The sequence below is a fragment of the Microcebus murinus genome, chromosome 4 (assembly GCF_040939455.1).
Source record: "Microcebus murinus isolate Inina chromosome 4, M.murinus_Inina_mat1.0, whole genome shotgun sequence".
NCBI classification, from domain to species: Eukaryota; Metazoa; Chordata; class Mammalia; order Primates; family Cheirogaleidae; genus Microcebus; species Microcebus murinus.
The window spans coordinates 103,668,536-103,690,501 of NC_134107.1; the positions used below are offsets into that span (position 1 = coordinate 103,668,536).

At 48.6% G+C, this 21,966-nt stretch overlaps 1 protein-coding gene across 4 annotated transcripts in view; it reads left to right on the forward strand.

Annotated features, from left to right (window-relative positions):
* The window catches only part of PKNOX2 (PBX/knotted 1 homeobox 2), a 254,005-nt gene that overhangs the window by 197,979 nt on the left and 34,060 nt on the right, over positions 1 to 21,966 (forward strand). For all 4 annotated transcript variants that reach the window (XM_076002622.1, XM_076002626.1, XM_076002623.1 and 1 more), the window contains one exon: positions 10,393 to 10,564. In XM_076002622.1, coding sequence (XP_075858737.1) covers positions 10,393 to 10,564 — 172 coding nt within the window. The remainder of the gene's footprint in view (positions 1 to 10,392; positions 10,565 to 21,966) is intronic.

The following is a 21,966-nucleotide window of genomic DNA, read 5'->3' on the forward strand; positions in this document are numbered from 1 at the left end:
GACTGGGCTGGGGGGAACCCCTCCTGGGTTTGGGGCTGACAGAGGGACTGGGTTCTGTTTAGCAGCTGCCTGGTCAGGACCCTGGGAACTGGCACTTCCTAATGAAGTGTCTTTGAGGGAACTCATCCACCCTGTGACCAAAGAGTGTTCTGGCTCCAGTGAGGTGACCCTGGGGCTTAACCCTCTGCCTTCCCTGGCATCGTGCTTGGTCATTCCTGGAATGTGCTGGATGAGGTGGCCTGAGAATGGTGTGGGAGAAATGTAGCCATGCCAAGCAGAGAAGTCGGACCAGATCTTCATGCCAGGGCCTCTAGACCTGCGGTCCCCAACCCCTACCACACACACCCCGCCCCAATCCTTGGAAAAATTGTCTTCCGTTAAACTGGTCCCTGGTGCCAAAAAGGTTGGGGACTACTGCCCTAGACTACTAGGTGCTGTGGGCCCAGACTGTGTTCTTGGCTGGGCCGTATGGGCTGGGGCACTCTGAGTGGTAACGTCTCAGCTGTTAACCATAGTCGGGAGGGTGATCCTGCTGGAGCCATGATCTGCAAAGTGAAACCATGCTCAGGTTTCCCCTGTTCCAGGCAAAGCCTGGTCCTTGCCCTTCCTGCCGGCATCGGAAGGCCCCACCCCAAGCTCTACACGTGCTACTGGCTGCTGCCTTGCTCAGGGAGCAGGTGTGTAGAGAAGTGGGTCCTGCTGCTTCCGTAGCTCACTGGCCTGGCCTAGGTAGAGCCAAGTAATCCAGGGACCCCGCAAAGATGAGGATCATTGATAAGAGAGAGATCCAGGAGTCCGGAAGCCCAATGACTTTTATCCTCGCGAGGCTATGTTAGGATTAAATGAGATAACCAATGTTAACAGCTGACAGTGCTTAGCCATAGAAAGCCCACAGTGAATGGGAGCTACATTGGTGAAGAAGCCAGCACTGGATCTGTCTCCCCTACAAGAGGGAAGACGACCAAGAGTTGGGCCTCCTGCTAGGGTGAGAGGGGTGGGTGGAGTGGGAGGAGAACAGTGAGCTGGGATTGTGCTCGGAAGGCCAACGGCTTCTCCCCAGGTCTGAGCTGAGCCAGCTCAGCTCTCTTTTACCCAGGACACCACTCTGCTTTCCCAAGCCCAGGTCCATTCTGTGGCCGAGGGCAAAGAGTCCACAACAAGACCAGTCTGAGTTCTGACTTTACCGTTGGGCAAATCATTCAACCTCCTTAGGCAAGCTTTCCTACCCCACAGGGTAGGCATCAAACGAGGAAATCAAAGATCTTTAAAAATAAAGGCCGGGTGCAGTGGTCACGCCTGTAACCCTAGCACTCTGGGAGGCAGAGGTGGGAGGGTCGCTCAAGGTCAGGAGTTCGAAATCAGCCTGAGCAAGAGCGAGACCCTGTCACTACTAAAAACAGAAAGAAATTAGGTGGCCAACTAAAAATATAGAAAAAATAGCCGGGCATGGTGGTGCATGGCTGTAATCCCAGCTACTCGGGAGGCTGAGGCAGGAGGATTGCTTGGGCCCAGGAGTTTGAGGTTGCTGTGAGCTAAGCTGATGCCACGGCACTCTAGCCCAGGCAACAGAGTGAGACTCTGTCTAAAAGAAAATAAAAAATAAAAAAATAAAGATGTTAGAGTCCTCTCCAAACACACAGAAGTATTATTACAAGAGGAGGTTCTTCCGAAACTCGTTGGATAAGCAGAGGTTCTCTTGTGCCACAATGGTTTGATGCTCCAAGGGTAAACCTGGCAGCTTAGTTCTTCCACCCCAGGATGCATACGACTCAAGGACAGGAGAGAAAAAGGAGGAGGAGGATGCAGTGACTCCAGTAATGGTTCAAAAGCAGTGCATGGGAGACAAGGAAGAGCACAAGATCTGGAGTTGGGATACCCAGATTTAAATCTCAACTCAGTCACTTATTAGCTTGATGAAGTCATTTAACTACACAGCACGTCAGTTTGCTAGTCAGTAAAATGGGAATGATGAGGCTGTTGGGGTGTTTAAATGCAGTAAGCACATGTAAGAGCGTTTTGTAATTTACAAAGTGCCACCAAATGCGTGTGGGAGTGTGGTTAGCCCCTGCCAGCGACCAAGGCAAGGAGGATAGAGCTTTCCTCCCCACAGCAGCCCTTCTCTGAAGGATTTTCGCTCTGCGGACTGGCTGCATTTCTGGATAGAAGCTCTGACCTCCTCTCACTAGCTGCCTGGTTTCAGGAAAGACACTTCTCTTTTCTGTGCCTGCGGATTCTCTCCTTATCAGGAAGAGGCTGGACGTGAGATCCCTACTGGGTCTGGAGTTTTAGGTTCTTCATATTCTCGCCCTTGCAGACCAGCCTTAACAGTCACTCGGCTGTGCTTTCACAGTGATTTTTTTAATGTGCGGGGAGCGGTGTGCTGCGCTGAGTGTGCATGAGAGGAGGGCTGCCGGGCAGACGGCGACCCGCGCGGGCCGCACTTGCCGGGAATGGACCTGCCCACCCACCTGGGGGAGGAGAGCTGGGCTGGAGCCCAGGAACCCTAACAGATGCAGCTCCAATTTAGCAACAAGAAGAAGTCCTCTCCAAGGCAACCCAGGCGAACACACCGCCCACTGGGCAGGACTAAAAATACATCCGCATGGTTTCAACGTCACACCTGAAGTAAAAATACACCCAACCAGGGGCTGCTGGCTCGTTCTCCCCACCCCACTCTGTCCTCTCCATCTGGCACCTACGAGGGGAGGAGAAGCCGAGGGCTAGGCAAGCACCTCTCTTCCCACTCTCTCCCCTCCCCCCAGGACCTCGCCCCCCCCCCCACGCGCACACACGCCCAGCAGAGCCCCAGCGAAGGCAGGTCCTTCTGTAGCAACTGTGGCTCGAAGCTGCCAGATGGCAAGATTGGATCCGAGTCCTCCAATATGGGTGGATTCTGAGCCTGAGAGAACTTCAGGATTGTGTCTCAGAACCTTCATTCCCACAGTCGTTGCTTACTTCATTCATTCATTCATTCCCATTCATTGCTTCATCAAAGATCTGTTGATCCCCCGCTGTGTGCCTAACCCTTGGCAATTCCGAAAGCGATGAAGTCGTGGACTGGAGGGGCTCACGGGGTAATGGGGGGATGGATCTGTGCACAGACCACAGTGGTTAGTAGAACTTAATAAGTGTCATAGGGAAATGAAAATGAATCCCTACTGGCAGTGCTTTTTTGGTTAAAAGAAAATGAAGTTCTGAGTTCTGATAAATTTAAGATGTCTTTTCCCCTCCTCTTTCTGGGCCTCTGTTTGAATTGGCACAGGGGCTTGTTTCCCAGCCAAATGAGTCAGTGGAGATGGGAAGATAAATTTATTGGAGTAGATGGTGTCAATGTTTCTTGAACAAAAATGGTGCCCACATACCCACCACTCCAGGGAAAGGGAACAAGCATTAATTAGTAGCTTACTAAGTCCAGACATTTTCCATGTTTCTCCATTTAACCTCACAAGAACTCTCATGGGAGGTGTTATCCCTGTTGTATGTATAAAAGAGGAAACTGAGGCTCAGAAAATCTGGTCACTTGCCCAAAGTCACACAGCTGTCTGACTCCAAGGTCCCCGTGTTTCAGACTACCCAGCTTCCCACCCTAAGTCGTGGGTGTGGTCAAGGGAGAAACCCAGCGCACCTGCTGTGATGGCTCAGAGGAGGCTCCACTGGGGCCACCTTCACAGGAGAGATGGCATTTTGAGCTGGATTTTGAAGGTCACTAGAAGGACGTGCAGGGAGCAGGAGTTCAGGTGGGAGGAGCCGTGAGGGCAAGCCGTGGGCCGAGGAGAGCACAGGGCAAAGATCCGCACAGGAGTTGGTTTGCCTGAGTTGGTGAAGGGCAGTAGTAGGGACCACACAGGGGACCAGGGCCGCCCGCTGTCCCTCCAGGCACTGCAATACTTCTGCTGAGTCCACCTGGGAGAAACACTGAGGAGGCTGAGACCCCTGGTGAAGAGGCTGGGGTGCTCAGCTGAGGAGCGTTGGCTTCCTTTGCTCCGAGTCTAAGAGAAATTCCACTGTACTTCTCAGAATGGGCACTGGCGTGGGCCTTCTGCAGTGAAAAAATGCCCAGGAAGGGTGAGGGGCTGTCCGGGAAAGTGTCCTCCAGGGTATTGTCTCTGATTCTATGATCCCTGTGGTCTCTGCCTGGGTAACTAGAAATAAAGGGTTAAAATGCCAGCCCCTGGGCACAGTTGCCTAGAAGGCTGGCAACGTGACAGCCACCATGTGTCAGTAGGGAGTAGGCTGGGGGACTGGGGGACCCCTGTGGGCCCACCTCACCCCGCCTCACTGGTGACAGTCTCATGTCCTCTGACCCGGCCTCTGGTCCCGCTGGCTTGTCACTGGAGCTGTTCCTGCAGGAATCTCACTCTCCTCCCATACTTTCCACCCTGGGATCACCCAACCTTGGCCCAGGGCTCTGTCCCACCCACCCACATACTGGAAGAGGCAGCAGGGGCTCCGGGAGGGGGTGGGCGCTGACAGTGGGCCTCTGTCTGCCCACCCCCAGCAGAGTGAGCTCGGGCTGTGGGGGCAGGTGCAGGGAGCCGGGGGCTGCAAGGGCAGTCACAGGGGAGGCGATGGACAGCCCAGGCAGGCGGCCACACACTTGGCTGGACCCGTAATTGAGGTCTGCAGTCCTGGCCAAGGTCACAGGGGAAGGGATAGCGTGGCATGACTGTGAATCACAAGGTTTATCACCCAGAAAGAGAACTTGACACTAACGCCTCCCATCTCCTGGGACCATCCTCGGGTGTCCCCCTCCCCAGCAAATGTCTCTCAGTTTTTGTATTTTAGCCTCTCTGAAGCTCTGTATTTTTGGAGCTACATTCTTTCTAACTTTTTTCTGTCTCTGCTTCTGTTTCCACTCCTCCCTTAAGCAGGAATAAATGTTTTAAATTTTTAAAAAAGCAAAAAACAAATCCAGGTTATGCAAGGAAGAAGGAAGGGAAATGGAAAAGGACCCAACTATCTTTTTTTTTCAGTCCATTTAACAAAAAGAAATGGGTGGGCTGCAGCCATACAGAGGATCTTTAAGTCAGATATGAGTGTGTGAGTTGCCAAGGAAGCTGTGGTCTCCATTCCAGAAGGTCTTTAAAAATGTTGGGGAGACCCGTCAGCACGGTTTAGCTAGGAGTGTCTGTCTGGAGCCAAGGAGGCATGAAGTGGGCTCTGTTGACTCTTGCCCACCCAGGATGTCTCAAGCCGCACCAGAGGTGGGGGTCGGGGTCTCTTTGGTCTTGACGGAGGGGGTCTCAGCCATTCTCTTGCTGGTAACCTCACCTGCCCTGCGGCTCTCCTGGGCGGGGGTGGGGCAGCCCCACACGCCTCGGCCCCACCCTGGGCATTCCAGGCCCGCCAATTTGGGGGATGTAAAAAACACAAAGGCAGAAATGTCAGAAGTAATTAAACCAAACGATGGCTTAAACCCCTGTAGAAATCAACACATCCGGTTTAATCACCTTCTTAAGCTAGCACAAGACTGCAATTCTACGGAGAGGGGTTCTTTATTTCTTTGGATCGTTAAGAGGAACTGCATATCTTGAGCTTGATTTTAGTCCAGATGCTCCTGGGGAGAGGTGATGAGGGTCCGGGCAGGGTGGGGGCTCAGAAAAGAGAAAAGAAATAATAAAATGTTATTCGAGATCATCTCTTCTTCCCATCCGCCCCAGCCCAGCCGAGTCTCTCCCTCCCTCCTGCCTCTGTCCGCCTGGCGGTGAAGGCGCCCGCCCTCCCAGCACCCAGGCGGAGGCGCAGTGCTGAATGTGCTAAATTAGGCCATTAGAGAAATTCATTTCTCTTTATTAGTCTGTGTCAAATCCTTTTTATTAGTGGCTGGAAACGACCTCTCTTCTGCAGTAAAATGTCATGCCAGTTCACTCCTTTTATTTGTTCTGCACTGACGAGGCTCCAACTCTCACTGAATTAGTGCAGTGAGATTTATTTCCTCCAAATTTTGAACGGCTTAAGAGAGATTGAGGTGGAGGGGGCGGTCACACGGGAGGTGACATGGTGGGGAGAAGAGCAGAGAAGGGATCTGGGAGGGAGAAGGTGAGTTCTTATGGAGGTCAAATGTCCTCGGCTCGCTGGAAATAAAGTCTAATGACCATCTCTCATATCTTGTTCATCGTCTTCTGGGGCCTGGATTTCCACATCCCTGCTCGAGGCCCCTGAAGGATGTGGCTCCTCAGGGGAAGAGAGCTGGACAGCGGGAAGAAGAGCTCCTTAAAAACCATTTTCTAGATGGACAAACTGAGGCTCAGGGAAGGCCAAGATCCCACATCTAAATGGAAATCCTCCTCCTTACCCCATCCCTGGCTTGGATAGGGCCACTTATGTCCCAAGTGGCTTAGAAGCCAGCTCTTGTGGACACTGCCCTATTCAGGTGGCAGCTAAGGCTGCTGGAGAGGACCTCTTGATGGTGGCTGCTGGCCTCACCGCCTGCTTTATGGGGTGATGTTGGAGGGTAGCTTAGAAAATATAGGTCAGCCCTTGGGCAGTCACAGACTGGGCACCTGAGGAAGGGCAGGGGACTCTCCCATAACTGGGCTGGACACAGCCTTAGAGAAGCCCAGGCCTGTGCTGCAGCCCCAGAACTCAGCTGAGTCACTGGGAAATCCAGTTCTTCCAGGCAGCACGGTGTCTCAGCCGTCCCTGCATTCAATGCAGCAGGTGGCAGGTGTATCAAGTGGATAGAGCATGGGAACCACAGGCAGCCCCACTGGGCGTGGCCGTGCTTCATTGGAAAGGCTGTGGGTTAGATGAGACCCCACCTGAGCTCAGTGAGACGGACAGGGCTCCCGGATGGGTGGGAGGAAGCAGGAGGCTGGGGAGGATGGGGCATGAGAAGTTGCTCTGGCAGCTGGCGGTGCTCACTGCCCTCCCACCCCGACTGCCCAAGCCTCAGGCTGGGGGAGCTGGTGAGAGGGGCCCAGACCTGCACCGGCGAAGTCTGCCCTGTACCCCATGGACGCCACTTAACTTGGAGGGAAGGATGGGCAGCATGTTCCCTTCTTCTGAGAGATAGCAGGAGCCCCAGATATGCACCCGTCAACACACATGTACTTGTTCTAGGGACATCTGGCACCTGGGAGTGAACGAGGTTTATAAAACCATGCTGAGGCTCTGCATAGAAGGTGCACGTGGTTCCCCAGCGTACATGACAATGCCCACCCCCCACACCCCCAAGCCCACCTCTGTCTGAGGCCTGTGAGCATCTCCTGACCTGACCCCTGCTGCCTTTTCAGCCTCATCTCCTTCATTCTCCTCCTGCCTACCTGGCTGCGCCACACTCAGCTAGCTAGATTTGGCTCCAGAAATATGCCAGGCTCATGTTCTGTCTCAAGCGATCCGCTTTCTCTCCTGCTTGGAATGCCTCTCCCTCAGCTCTTTGCGACAGTGCCTCATCATTTGAGGCTTAACGTAAATGTCACCTCCTCAGAGAGGCCTTCCTTGACTGCTCTAAGAAAAGCTGCTCCTCCCTGCAGGGGCAAGGACAGAAGCAGAGGAGCCACCCTCCTCTCCCCACCCAACCCTAGTGCCACGGCAGATCCCTCTTCCCCAGCCCACATGCCACTCGCTCTGTGTGCACAGAACACACCATCCCAGCACACATATTGCATACAGCTAACACAGAGCACATGCACACACTATGTTCACAGCACACAAATTTGGCACCACTGTTGCATACACACAACCCATATGTGTGCGTGTACCACATAAACACAACAGTGTGTGTGCTAACAATGAAAACACACAGGACAGCACACAACACTCACCCTTGCTCTCTTCGACACCCTGCACTCAACCCGGTACACACACGTGCACACGCACGCACATGCACGCGCACATACACCCCGTCCCCTCCCTCCAACCAGTGAGAAAGGAATGTGCGGTGACCGCGGCTGCCGCGCAGTTGGGGCGGGGGCTGCGCCCCCACCACCTGGCACGATGCTGCAGATTATTAGTTCCTGGTAATTTAGTGCCCTTGTACAGAGTCGATTTGTGCCTTTCATTCCTAATTGATCTAGTGGCTGTTTAAATGGCAGCAGGCATCTGTTGAGAGTAGGAAGGTTCATAAGGCGCAATAATTCATAACACCGTCTGGAATTTGCCTTTCCTGTCCCTCAGCTAAGCCACTGCAGGGCTCTGCTTAAATTACAGCCGCCGAGGCTTTCTTTGGTATTCCACTCAGGGCCAGGAGAATCTTGCATTAAACTGGGATCAGGTTAGATTAGACTATAATATGCTGCAGTATTAGTGGCTGCAAATGAAGACTTATACTGGAGTTTAACCCCTTCACCCGGGTTTCCCTTTGTCTTCAGCCGGATGGCTAAGCTAACCCATTCTTTTCCCTACTAGTTTTCTACCGGGGCTCAGTAGATCTTATGGCAATTTGGGGCTGCACATAGGCCATCCTTAAATATTGACCCTTCTTCCCGCAGACTGCACACCCAGAGCCTGTAGCCTTGGGGCCCGGGAGTTTCTGCATCAGCTTCCAAGACAGGGGTCGGGGAGATAGTGCCCAGGGGCAGGCTCTGCCAAGCAGCAGCTCATCTGATACAGGGATTTATCTCCCTTCATCACCCACTACCCCTGAGCCCCAGTACAAAGACCTGTAAAATGTGGGTGTGGGTGTGGATGGGGGTAAGCGCTTTCTGTCTTTTTGCCCAGAATTATTAAAATTCCAGCATGGGACAGACTCACGGGCATTCCCCCACCCCCTTTGCAAACGCTATGTAAGCTAGATGTTTGGTCCTTCGCTCAGTGTGTTCAGTCTCAGTGTGCTGGCGGGAAAAGCATGGTCTGTTTTCCTTTTCAAGACTTACTGTGTTCTCCAATATAGTAGCCACTAGCCACATGTGGCTATTTAAATTTAAATTAATTCAAATTTAATTTAATTTAATAAAATTAAAAGTTCAGTGTCCTTGTTACAATAGCCATATTTCAAGTGTTCATTGGCCTCACATGGTTAGCGGCTACCACGCTGGCCGTTGGAGATTGCAGAACATGCCCATCATTGCAGAAAGTTCTATGGAACAGTGCTGGCTAGAGCATCTCCTTTGGCAGAGGTCTGGGGATTAGGTCCAAAGTACATTCCTCCTCCTCTCCCAGTAAGCGGGGCTGAAGCAAAAAGAAAAGAGCTAAATTTTATAGTCCCAGAAGTGTGAGGAGACAGACCAGAGAGGAATGTGCAGATGCCTATTTGGAACCACAGTGGAAGGGACTGGGACTCTCCAGAGTCCAATGTCAACAACCCATGCACACACATGTGCACGTGCTGCAGAAATAAATATGTCATGCACTTATCCATGCAAATAGGCATGCACACATACATTCGACAGATGCTGATTGAGATCCACATGCCTTTGCTAGACTTTGGGCCCAGTGATGAAGAAGGTGGGCTGGATTCCTGCCCTCACATAGCTCACAGTCTAGTAAGGAAGGCAGATGAGAAAACAAAAAACTCAGGGGCTATCAGCTTAAGTTGTTGGGGGAACAGTGAGCAAAGCTCACAAAAGTTGGTGATATCCAAGCTGAGATCTGTAAAGCCACAGAGATAAGCACTTTAGCTCGCATATATGTGTCATAGAACTGCACACATGCACGTTCACACTCTCCCTTCATTGATTCATTCAGTCAGCCTCCAAATATTTATTAAGTGCCTACCATGAGCATGTGGCAAGGCTTAGGGATACCATGATCATTAGGTCAGGTAGAGTCTTGAAGGAAGCAGTGAACAAATAATGGTGCAAAACATCATTTAGTTACACTTGTGCTAAAGGTGTAACAGTGGAAAAGCACAGAGAAAGGTTGCACGTGTACTTGGGGTGTCTGACCTAACTGAGTCTGCCCCAGGCTCAGGACAGGTGGAGACATCTGCCCACCGGGTATGGACGAGTGTTCGGGCTCACACACATCCCCCGCATACACTCGCAAGCACACGGTGTTTGTGCACATCTGCTGCCCTCGGCTGGCTCCAGACAGCCAAAAACGGGTCTGCCTAACAGTAACGTCCCCGTCCAGGACTTCTCTGGACACTTCCCACATTTCCTTCCTGGGTTGACTCTGAGCCAGAAATGGACACTGACTTCTTTGAAGGGTTGTAACCCATCTTCTCTCTCCAAATAGCCATGCAGCTCATCTGACCAAAGAGAAAAGGTGGGCGCCCAGGGAGCAGGGACACGAGCCCTCTGAGCCCCAGGAACTGGGTCATTGGACCCTTCATGCCAGGGCAGGAAATGCCGCCATCTAGACTGACCGTGGGGATGGGGGAATGTTCTCAAGGAGTGGGACCTTGGGACAAGTGACGGGAATGTGGGAGAGGGAGCCTGGTGGCTTCTGGCCCAGCTAGCAGCACGGTCTCTGTGTGTGCGCATGTGTGAGCTCTTAATGTCCCCGCAGGCACCCTCTTTTCCCGCTCCTGACGCTGCTGTTTGAGAAATGTGAACAGGCCACGCAGGGCTCTGAGTGCATCACCTCCGCAAGCTTTGATGTGGACATCGAGAACTTTGTCCACCAGCAGGAGCAGGAGCACAAACCCTTCTTCAGCGATGACCCAGAACTGGACAATCTGGTAAAGACCCTCCACCCTCTACCCTGGCTAGAGTCTTCCTACCCTTTGATTCCCCCCCCCCCAATGCCCTACAAATGACCCTTTCATTAATTCATTCAACAAACAGTTCTGAGTGCTGACCATGGGGCAGGTGCTAGATGCGCCATATTGGAAGCCAAGAACCATTTTTAAGTTCCTTAAACCAAGCGTTCCATGCAGCGCAGGCTTTACTGCCAACGTTCTCCCCGTCTACACCCAGGGCGGCACAGCGTCCTACTACCCATCTCTTGTAATGCAGACAGGAAGACAGGACAGTTGTAGCAGCCAGCATGTCTAGAGTAGCTGTTCTGAGGCCTGGAGTCCTGGCGTGTTAGCGAATCTGTCTTGGGCTGCCCAGAGAGGAGCTGATGGTTGGCGTGCTACCATGTGGAGGATGTAGGTAACAGACATGTTCAAACATGTCAATAGAGAGAAAGACATGACATAGGCATGTTGAGAAGACCAGCAGAGGACCTGCCCACTTAGGAGGACTCAGTACAGCAGGTTCCCAAACCCAGTTTGTCACCCAGATCATCACTACAGTTTTATAAAATCCATATTTCTGGGCCACAACACCTGGAAATTGTGATTTTACTGGTTTGGTGGGAGCCTGTGAATGTACATTTTAAAAAGTTTCCCAGGCAGTTGCAATCCTCAATTAGGTTAGGAGACCACTGGGTTGGATGACATCTGAAATTCTCATCTAGCCCTGGGAGTTCTGCTGAGGGAGAACAACAGAGGGGCTGCTCTGTTTGTTCGTCACCCTGGTCATCCTGGAGTTATTAACCCCAATTCTAGATTTTTCTGTGGGTGGATTACCCAGATTATGCATGGTGAATTTGGAAGCTTGGGAAAGCTGTCCCCCTCAAATTGATTGATTATGGTGCTGACCTCTTGCATCCGGAGTTTGGCCGGTACCTGCTCCCAAAAGGGAAACGGAATTAGAAAAGCAAATGTGGTCCCAAAAAGGAAGGAAGAAAAAATGTGCACACACACCACAGGCATCTGCAGAACAGATGTAAGTGACTTTGGTGTTATTTCGTGCTATGAATTATCCACACCTCTGCTTCTGTCAAGAGTTGAATATGGTACTTCATGGAGTCCAAGGAGAGCCTGCCCTGGACTGGGAAGCCGGGCAGTGTCATGATGGGCTGGTGTCTAGAGAGCGGAGCAGGCCTTGGCCAGAGGATAAGCATTTGCCCGTTGTCAGGGGTGTTTAGTGGAGGCATCTGAGAGTCCAAAATCCACCTCTGCTTGTCCCTGGGCTGGGGTTCAGTAGGCCCCCTTCCTAGGAGGCTGGGCCACCATCTCTCGAGTCCCCTGGGAATCCCCATGCAGGTTCTCCAGTTGGTCGAGTATTAAGTGCAGGCTGGTCTGGCCCTGCCCTCGTCTTTGGCTGACCAGAATCATAGACTCCACTTGGGAAGCAGATTCTTAGAACCCAGACCCTTGGCAGCCAGGGAGCCAGGAGATGAGGCAGCCATATCTGCGGGAGCTGGAGTAGACCTGGGGGTGCTAGGGCCCACTCCCCTTACTTGACACAAAAAGGAACTGCGGCCTAACTTGGTAAGGAAATACCTAAAATTAGACTGAGTAATGTGAAAGAATTCAAACCTTCATAAGAGGTAGGAGTCCTAGGGAAACAAACCTCAAATGCCTTGCCCACCACCTGCCAGTGAGCTATGGAAGACCCACTGAAGGCAGCCTCCCATTCTAGCACAGCCTGGAAAATTCCCAGGTGGCCAGCTCCATGCTTTTCCACTTGCCAACACTGCCTGGGTCTCTCAGGGTTCTGTTCATTTAAAGAATCAGATCTCTTGAATCAATCCAACAGAACTTGGCTGTCTGCCACGTGCCAGGCCTGAGCCAAGGACATGGATGTAGTAGAAGCCACCTTAGTGGCCCCAGACCACTGGTGTTCCCTGGCCTTCTATCTCAGGTGACTGGGCTGGGAGTGGTCCAGCTAGTGAGCAATCCTTGGACATTCCATCTACTCAGATGGACCTGATTTGTCTAGATGAGTTAGTAGCCACGGTCAATGACTAGTTGATGATTGATTGATGGATTGATTGATGATGTAAATGGAGAGATTTGGCAACGTGCCTAGAGAAAAAGACCTGAGCCTAGCTTCACCACTTACTCTGTGTGAGACTTGATGACTTAACTCCACTGAAGCTCGGTTTCCTCATCTGTAGACCTAATGCACCTATCTCATGTGATTGTAACAATGCCTGGCATCCAAAAAGTTAATCCTGAATGCAGTGTCTCTCCTGAAAGTTGTTCCAGCTTCCCAACCTCACCTCGGGACTGCCAAAGAGACTGAGTGGCCAGAACCCTGAAACTTTATTTGGGGAGTCAAGCAGTTCCCTTTGCCACAGCCCCCCACCCTGTCCTGTGTCAGGGTTGGCGGGTGAGGGGGAGATAAAGAGGCCAACCACAGGAGCCATCATTGGAACAAGAATCATGTAGCCAGCTCAGCCGAGATGCACATAATTAGAAATTAGAAAAAGGTCAGATCACGTCATTATCAGCTCAATCAGCTGCCAAGTGCCACAGCCAGTTAATTTGGCATCTGTATTTTTTACAACCCCGCACACGTAGCCCAACGGACTGTAACTCTTTATCCGGACAGATATACTGCGCAGCCGAGCAGGGACATAAAATGAGAGACCCCAAGCAAATGAGCTGAGATAATTGAGAGATTTATTTTTTATATATATGTGTGTCAGGGAGGCTTTCCTTTGCCCTTGAATATTGACTTTCATAGGTGGGATTGTCAGGAGGGCACTTGGGTCCCCCAAAACTTTGCCCCTTGGAAGTTCACCTCCATTTCCAGGGCCCTGGAGCCCCACTCGGGCCCTGCCTTCTCCCAAGCCCGTGAGGCAGCAGCCTCTAACCTACCAGGGACGAAGAATCCTCTCATCCCAGCCAGCCACCCTCCTCTCCCCCAAGCAGATTGCCAGGTAGCACCCTTCTCTGCACCCCACAGTCTCCCAGAGCTGCCCCAAGGATGAGAGAGAGGGTCCCAGATTGTAGATTTCGGAGGGGACCTCCCTCCCTGGCTGACCAGTTGTGTCCCCATCACCCGCACGGGTACTGGGGGCAAAAGAAATCCCAGAACGTTAGGAGGGAAAACACAGCGCCAGGAACAGCAAGTCTTCCTCACCCGTCCCCTACCATTCTGTAGCCGGGGACGTAAGTCTGGGCAAGGAAGTCACTTGCCAGGACCAGAGCCCAGTGTGCTGACTCCAGAAATTGTGCTCCTTACGCTACCTCATTCCAGCAGTCTCCTCCCCGGTGGCAACAAAAATCCTCATTTACAAATAGAGTAGTGCCATCAAAACCTCTCCCCTGGCGCCCACACTCTGACCCCTCTACCTCCCCATTTCCGAGCGATAAGGGTGGCTTTCCGCCCTCACGGTGGCCTGGAATGCCCCTCGCCAGCTCCCTTGGGGCAGGGTGGGCTCCGCTACTCTTCACGCCCCCCACTCCCATTCCCACGGCCACCGGGGACTCACCAGGCCTGTTTCTCAGCTGGCCCGGGGGTCCCTCCTTGGGCCCAGCAGCCTCTGACTGGCAGTTGGTAAAGTTTGTAAAATTTGCAAGTTCCCCAAACCCCTTTGAAAGGTAAAAGCTTTTTGTTTTATAAAATCTGATTTACGGGCCCCCAGTGCAGGGCCACGGTTTTATATATTATGCAAGATTTCAAACAGAGGCTGTAAAACGTACGGTTTCAGTTTCATGCATGGAATTTTTTTATGTGTAAATTTTTTAACATTTATGGGGCACGTTTTAATGAGACTCTGGTGTGGCTCGAGGGACAGATTATGGCTGCCTGACCGCAAAGCCAGCTCTAAAATGGGGCCCCCAGGCCCCTGGGCCCACTCTGAAGAGGTAGGGCCAGAGGCCAGAGGCTGTGAATTAGGAGGCGCATGAAGGAGCCGGGCCAGAGCCCTGGGCCCACCGAGACCTTGGGCCAGCCCCGTTCAGAGAGGTGCTCACTCCAGCCTTCAATCCAGACCCTCTGCCTAGATAGCAGCAGACGACCCCACAGACACCAGGACAGGGAAGGGAAATAAGAATAATCAACACTAATAATAATTAACATTTATAGGGCACTTACCAGGTGTCAGGTACTGTTCTCAACACTTTACATACATTATATTATTTAATCTTCTTTCCAAACCCACAAGGCACATATTATCACCCCCATTTTAAGATGAGGCAATCGAGATAAGAGGTGAAATTGCTAATACAAGATCACACAGCTGGTGCATGGCCCAAGCAGGACAAACACGGCACAGGACTCAAGATCCAGTGCTCACACTCGGAACAGTCACACCACCCTGTAACTAGTCTCTTCTTAGACCTTTTTATGGTCCAGGTCTTGTTTTTACTGTTTCCCAGTCACATCCCATTTAATCCTCTGCACAACTCTGAGGAGTCTCTATTATTATCCTATTTTACAGGTGAAGAAACTAAAGTTCAGAGATTATGTAAATTGCTCAAGGTCTCACCATAGGTGGCAGACCCTAGACTCTCAACCTCTAAAGCCCATTGTCCTTGAGTACCTTCACTATTTAATTCTCACAGTAATCCTATGAGGTGGTTGTTGTTATCCCCATTTGACAGAGGGAAAAATCAAGGACGAGGAACCCTACAGCCAATAAGTCACATAGCTGGGATTTGAACCAAGTGGATCTAACTCCCAAAGCCTACCTTTCCCCCCCCCCATACCACGCTGCTTCTCCAAGTTCTGAGACCATCAGCAAGAAGCGTCAGGTTACTGACTCAAAAGTGATTTAACTTTTCTTGCAAGATGGTTTCCATAAAATGTTCATTCGACCCCCAATCATCTGGCAGTTCTCCAGTCCTTGGTACTCACCTTTTTCCATGTCCCAATTTTTGTTCTAGCATCTCCACTCTTGTCAGTGGTCAGGCCAAGCTGGCCTGGTCTGGAAACATTCCTGATTAGATTTTAGCTTTGGCTGCCCCAGTGACCCACAGGAAATATCAGAGCACATTAAAGAATGTGTGTTTATAAATTCCTCGTTCTGTCAGTGAGGGAGAATAGTTCCAGCTTCCCAATTTGCAGAAGAGGAAGGAGAGGGTAAAAGGAATTTACTCCCAAGGCAAGGATCCCTCCCTAATTCCTACGTGGAACTGAGTGGTTTACCTAATCTCTGAGCCTCAATTTCCTTATCTCTAGGAGAGAGATAATAGTGCCTGTGTCCCTGTGGTGATGAGACTCAAATGAGATAATGGAGAGAAAGCATTTTGTAAATCGTAAAGTCTTATGTGCGCAAATGTTTTGAAAGGCAAGGGATCATTATTATCAAGTGAAGAGGCCATGATCCTACAAGACCGGCAACTCTTTAGAGAGGCACCTGATGGAGGAAGGAGGGACGCATTGGCATGAAGGCTTGACATTTATTGAATAGCCATTATATGCCCCACACATGTACATACAAGATCTTATTCCATTTTCACAACAACTCTAAAGTGTAGATATTATTGTCATCCTAAATTTTATGTACAAATTCAAACCACTTGTCTAAAATAACCAGGCAGGAAAAAATAGACTTGAGACATCACACCATGTGACTTTATAAAAAATAAGAAACCCTGGTCTTGTGTACTTTCCTGGGACTACAGGACTTGTATACAGTGGATGAAACTAAAAATGTGAGGTTGCATCTGGTTTTGCTTTTTTGAAGGGGACTTCTTAGGAGAACAGGGATGGAGGCTTTATTTTGAAAGAGAAAGGAGGGAGAAAAGCTGACAGATGAAGCACATCCTGGGGAAAGGAATGAAACATACATTTGGTGATGAGATAAATTAAGTGGCATTGTTATTGCTCTAAAAGATTTGGAATAACTTTTCACATGACCCTGATAATTTAGAAAAATGGTTTCATAAATCACAATTTTCTTAGAGGCAAAAATCCAAAATTGTAACACATAGGATAGAAGATGATTTACTAAATACAAATATGGAAAGAAAAAAAAACCCTGGGAATTATTATTTTTTTCACTAGCCAAATATAGCAGTAGAAAAGCCAATGGGATCTGTTGGTTTACTGCAGTTTATAAAGCACTTCCACATTATCATCTCCTGTAGCCCCTATCAAATCTCATGAGTTAGGGATATCATTAGCCCCATTTTACAAACGAGGAGACTGAAGCTCAGAGAAGTCACAGAATTTGCCCAGTGGCACCAGTTAGCAGTAGTGGGCCTGGACTCCAAGCCAGGCTGTCTCACAGTGAACCCCACAGGCTTTCTGCCCTGCAAGGCAGCTTCCCTGCATTGCCCATCTTTCTCTCTAATATTGAACAGGTTCTACATATTCATTGCCTTGGAATACCATTATGATTTACTCTGCCTTTTTAAATCTTTAAACCAATTCTATCAGCCCATAAAAAAGTAATCCTTCAGCTGTGCTTTATTAGACCAAAGGGTAGGTCCACTTTTGGCCACTGTGCACCAGATCTGGTTTAAACACACTGTGTGTATATTTCATTTGAGCAAAGCTATTCTGGGTAGATTCTACTTTTTATTTTGTTTTGTTGATCTGTATTTTCTGATTTTTGTAAGTACATATTGGTTATGTATTTAAAATAAATGAATAGATACCGTGTTTCCCCGAAAATAAGACAGGGTGTTATATTTATTTTTCCTCAAGAAGACACGGTAGGGCTTATTTTCAGGGGATGTGTTATTTTCCCCTCAAAGCCTCAGCTTGCAGCACGCACGGGATGGCTGGGACTGGACAGGGGGAGCTGACCTTGTTGGTGGGGCTGCCTGCACCTTTCCAGTCACCTCTGGGATAGTAGCTGTCACAATGGGGCAGATGAGAAGGGCTGCTCATCTTCTTTACCACTCTGCCACGAAATGCATGGGTTGTGCATACACTGCATAGCCACGCCCATCACCAGGTCTTATTTTCAGGGTAGGGCTTATATTGTGCAAATGCTTGGAAATCCTGCTAGGGCTTATTTTATGGGTAGGTCTTATTTTCAGGGAAACATGGTATGTGCCCTTTTCCATGTATATGTGTGTGAATATATATGGGTGTATTACTGCACAAGAAGATTTTAAAATAAATCAGTAAATGATTAAAATGCAGAATTATGTGAAACAAAAGTTGAGAGAAAGAATAAAAGAAGGAGAAAGGAAAGAAGGAAGGGAGGGACGGAAGAGAAGGAGAAGAAGGGTTTAAGGAATTACCACTGCGTTAGTATGGAGGAAAGAAAGCTGATTGAACAACTTATCCAAGTCAGATGCCTGGTCCAGTGTACGCCATAATATTAAGACTCAATATTGTTGAATGGATACAATTAAATTAAGGGAAGTTGTGCTGATGGAGGTACTAGATGTTCTTGGTACCTACGGAAGGCTGCTGAGCAAGCACTTTATATTAAGACAGAGAGATTTTGGTAGAATATAAGGAAGAGCTGCTTAATCAGCAGATTGAGAGGACATACTATCGTCGGCAATAAGGTCATCTCCCAACAACCAGGGGAGCCTCAGAAGAGAAGATGCAGCCTATGTCCTATTGAGTCTGGACCGTCCACTCACCTAGAAGCTGGCCCAGGTCACCATTCCAGCACCATCAGCAAAATGAGAACAGAAGTCCTGGTAATGTTCAGAGAGTCAGAAAATGGAAGGGACCTGACAGTCCCACCCTGTATTTGTGCACATGAGGAAGCAGACACCCAAGGTGGTGCGGTGATCTGGCCTGTAGGGGCCAAGCCAGGAGCGAGGGATGGGAAATCAGAACAGCTGAACGAAGACACATTACCAGGGAGGGTTCTGGAAATCCTAACCTTTAATGTCCCACAAGCTAATTGGTTTTCCTAGAACCCCACAATTCCTATCACTGAGCCACCTTTTCCCCAGACCATGCACCATTTAAACTCCCATTTTCTCCCCTTTCTCTACATAAGTCCTGTGTGAGAGTCTGTATTGAGGGTGAAGTGACACAAGCTCAGGGGTGAGGCAGCCAGGCTGCACACCACTTACCAGCTCTGTGACTCCAAACAAGTAAAATTCAGTATCTCTGGACTTTATTTTCTTCAACTGTAAAATATAGACAACAGTGGTATCTCCGTGCAGCGATGGTTGTGTGGAATAAGTAAGACAAGGCATGGAATGGGCCTAACACAGTGCCTGAGACACAGTAGGAATAAGGAATGTATGGGTAGTGTTATCAATCCATCAACGAGTATCTGTAAAGTGCCTTATATTATGCTAATTACTCTGAGAGACATATACTTCTTGGCCAACATCAAGTAAAAAATTTAAGCAAGAGTAAATCTTTATTAAACACCTAACTCCAGTTTTTGGTCCAAATGTTCCAAATACTAAAGTCGCCATTCTCCTCTTCACCTAGAATTGCTCAGTCTCCCTCAGCCTCGGCCCCACGGAATAGCACTCCTTTGGGTGAGACCCTGTGACTGAGCCCTGCATGGAGACACACAATTGTTGGTTTCTGTCTTTGAGTGACACTCAGTCTAATTTAGTACTCCAAAAACCCTTAATTAGCTGAGCACAATCCCTGCCCATCAGGCAGTCCACAAGCCCAGCCCAGGGAATGTGGGCTCCCCCCTTGAAATGCCAGTGAGGCCCGGAGAAGAGTGTGACACTGGCTTCCAGCCACGCCATTGGATACACACCTCACAGTCAAAATTCTCTGGGCGAGATTTCCTTCCTTGTTTTCAACCCTTTTTTATACCATCCGAACTCTTCCCTGGGCAGCAAAATGCTAGCCCAAAACTGGGAGGATTAAATAGAGACTTCCATATATGTCTTGTGTCAACACAAATGGATATGGAAAGGCAATAAGCCCTCCCTTTTTAAAATTTTTATTTTCATGTAATTGTAGATTCACATGCAGTTGTGCTAACTAATACACAACCATAGCACAACTTCACAACTAGGAACAATTCACCAACCTTATTCAGATGTCACCAGTTTTACATGCACTTGTGTGTGCTATGTGTGTGTGCATGCATGTGTTTAGTTCTATGAAGTTTTATCACATGTCCAGATCCATGTAAACCCTATTATAGTCACGGTACAGAATAGTTCCTTTCTCCTCTGCTCCACCCCTGTCCACCACTAATCTGTTTTCTATTTCTATTTTGTCATTTCAAGAATGTTATATAAATGGCATCATACAATATGTAACCCTTCGAGACTGGCTTTTCTTTCTCAGCACAATTCCCTTGAGATCACCCAAGTCGTTGAGCATATCACTGGTTTGTTCCTTTCTATTGCTGAGTTGTATTCCTGGATACGGATGAACCACACATTCTTTATCTATTCACCCATTGAAGTATTTTGGGTTATTTCCAGTTTTTGACTATTAGAAGTAAAGCTGCTTTGAACATTTATACACAGCTTTTTGTGTGAACATATGTTTTTATTTCTCTGGGATAAATGCCCAAGAGTGCAATTGCTGGGTCATATGGTAAGCACATATTTAGTTTTATAAGAAACTGTCATGCTGTTTTCCAGAGTGGCTGTACCATTTTTCATTCCCACCAGCAATGTAGGAGTGATCTGGTTTCTAGTTCCTCGCCAGCATTTGGTGTTATCGCTGCTTTTTATTTTAACCATGCTGATAGGTGTGTAGTGACACCTCACTGTGGTTTTAATCTGCATTTCTCCAATGGCTAATGACACTGAATATCTTTTCATGCACTTACTTGCCATCTGTATATTCTCTTCAGTAAAATGTCTAATCGTGTCTTGTGCCCATGTGCTAATTGGGTTGCTTATCATTTTACTGTTTCATTTTGAAAGTTCTTTCTATATTCTAGATACAAGTATTTTGTCAGATATGTAATTTGCAAATATTCTCTCCTAATCTGTAGTCTTTTCAACCTCTTCACAGGGTCTTTTGAAGAGCAAATATTTTTAATTTTGATGAGATCCAATTCTTTGCTGTCAACTCTAAGACCTCTTTGCATAACCCTAGATCCTAAAGATTTTCTCCTATTTTTTTCTCTAAAATTTTTTATAGCTTTATGACTTACATTTAGGGCTTTGATCCATTTTGAGTTAATTTTTATATTGGGTATGAGGTTTAAATCAAAGTTCATTTTTTCGCTTATGGATGTCCAATTATTCCAGCACCATTTGAGCAACCCCCAGTTGAAAAGCAATTTAGCAATATTTATTATGGGCCACAGAAGTCCATACCTATCACTTTTGGGAATTCATCCTAAAGAAGTAATGCAGAAACATTAAAAAAAAAAAAAAGCTATAAGCTTAGAAAATATTCACTGTAAGATTTTTTTATAAAATTGAAAAATTGGAAGTAATCTAAATGCCAACCATAGGAAACTGGTTAAGTATGCCATACACATGAAATAATATGCAACATTTAAAAATATATTTACTCGGGCCAGGTGCCGTGGCTCATGCCTGTAATCCTAGGACTCTAGGAGACCAAGGCAGGAAGATTGCTTGAGCTCAGGAGTCTGAGACCAGCCTGAGCAAGAATGAGACCCTGTCTCTACTAAAAATAGAAAAATCAGCTGGGCGTCATGGTGCATGCCTGTAGTCCCAGCTACTCCGGAGGCTGAGGCAGGAGGATTGCTTGAACCCAGGAGTTTGAGGTTGCTGTGAGCTAGGCACTACACTCTGCTCAGCGCAACAGAGTGAGACACACTCTCTCTCTCTCTCTCTCCATACACACACACACACACACACACATACTTGACAACTTTCACCCCTTCAACAAATATGTGTTCGGTATCCACATGTGCTGGGGCTGAAGACAACTTGGTGAGCAGATTAGACATCATCCCTGCCTTCTCAAAGCTCACAGTCTAAAAGAGAGAATAGAGAAAACAATTCTAGCACTTTGAAAAATACAGTTGTTAAACTAAGAGGAAAAAATCAGAAACAAAATCGCATGCACAAAGTTATCGAAACTGTGTTAGGTTGGGTGCGATGGCTCATGCCTGTAATGACAGCACTTTGGGAGGCTGAGGTGGGAGGAACACTTGAGCCCAGGAGTTCGAGGCTGCAGTGAGCTGTGATCCTGCCACTGCACTCCAGCCTAGGGGATAGAATGATATCCTATCTCAAAAACAAACAAACAAACAAAAACCTGTGTTAAAATAATGATCATTCTCTTAGGGTGATTGGATCAAAGGCAGTTTTTTTCCACCCCCTGCTTTCCATACCTTCCTTAGTATTTTCTTTTTATGACAACAACAATAAAGAGCAAACCTTCGATTGCGACACAGCCTCTGGCCATGAAAAGGTTAGGAATGTCCATTTGAAGAGGCAACAGGCACAATTATCCAAAGGGCACAGAAAAGGCCACAACGGACAGTGAGGTATCTAGTGCCCGGCTAAGTCATGCTGGA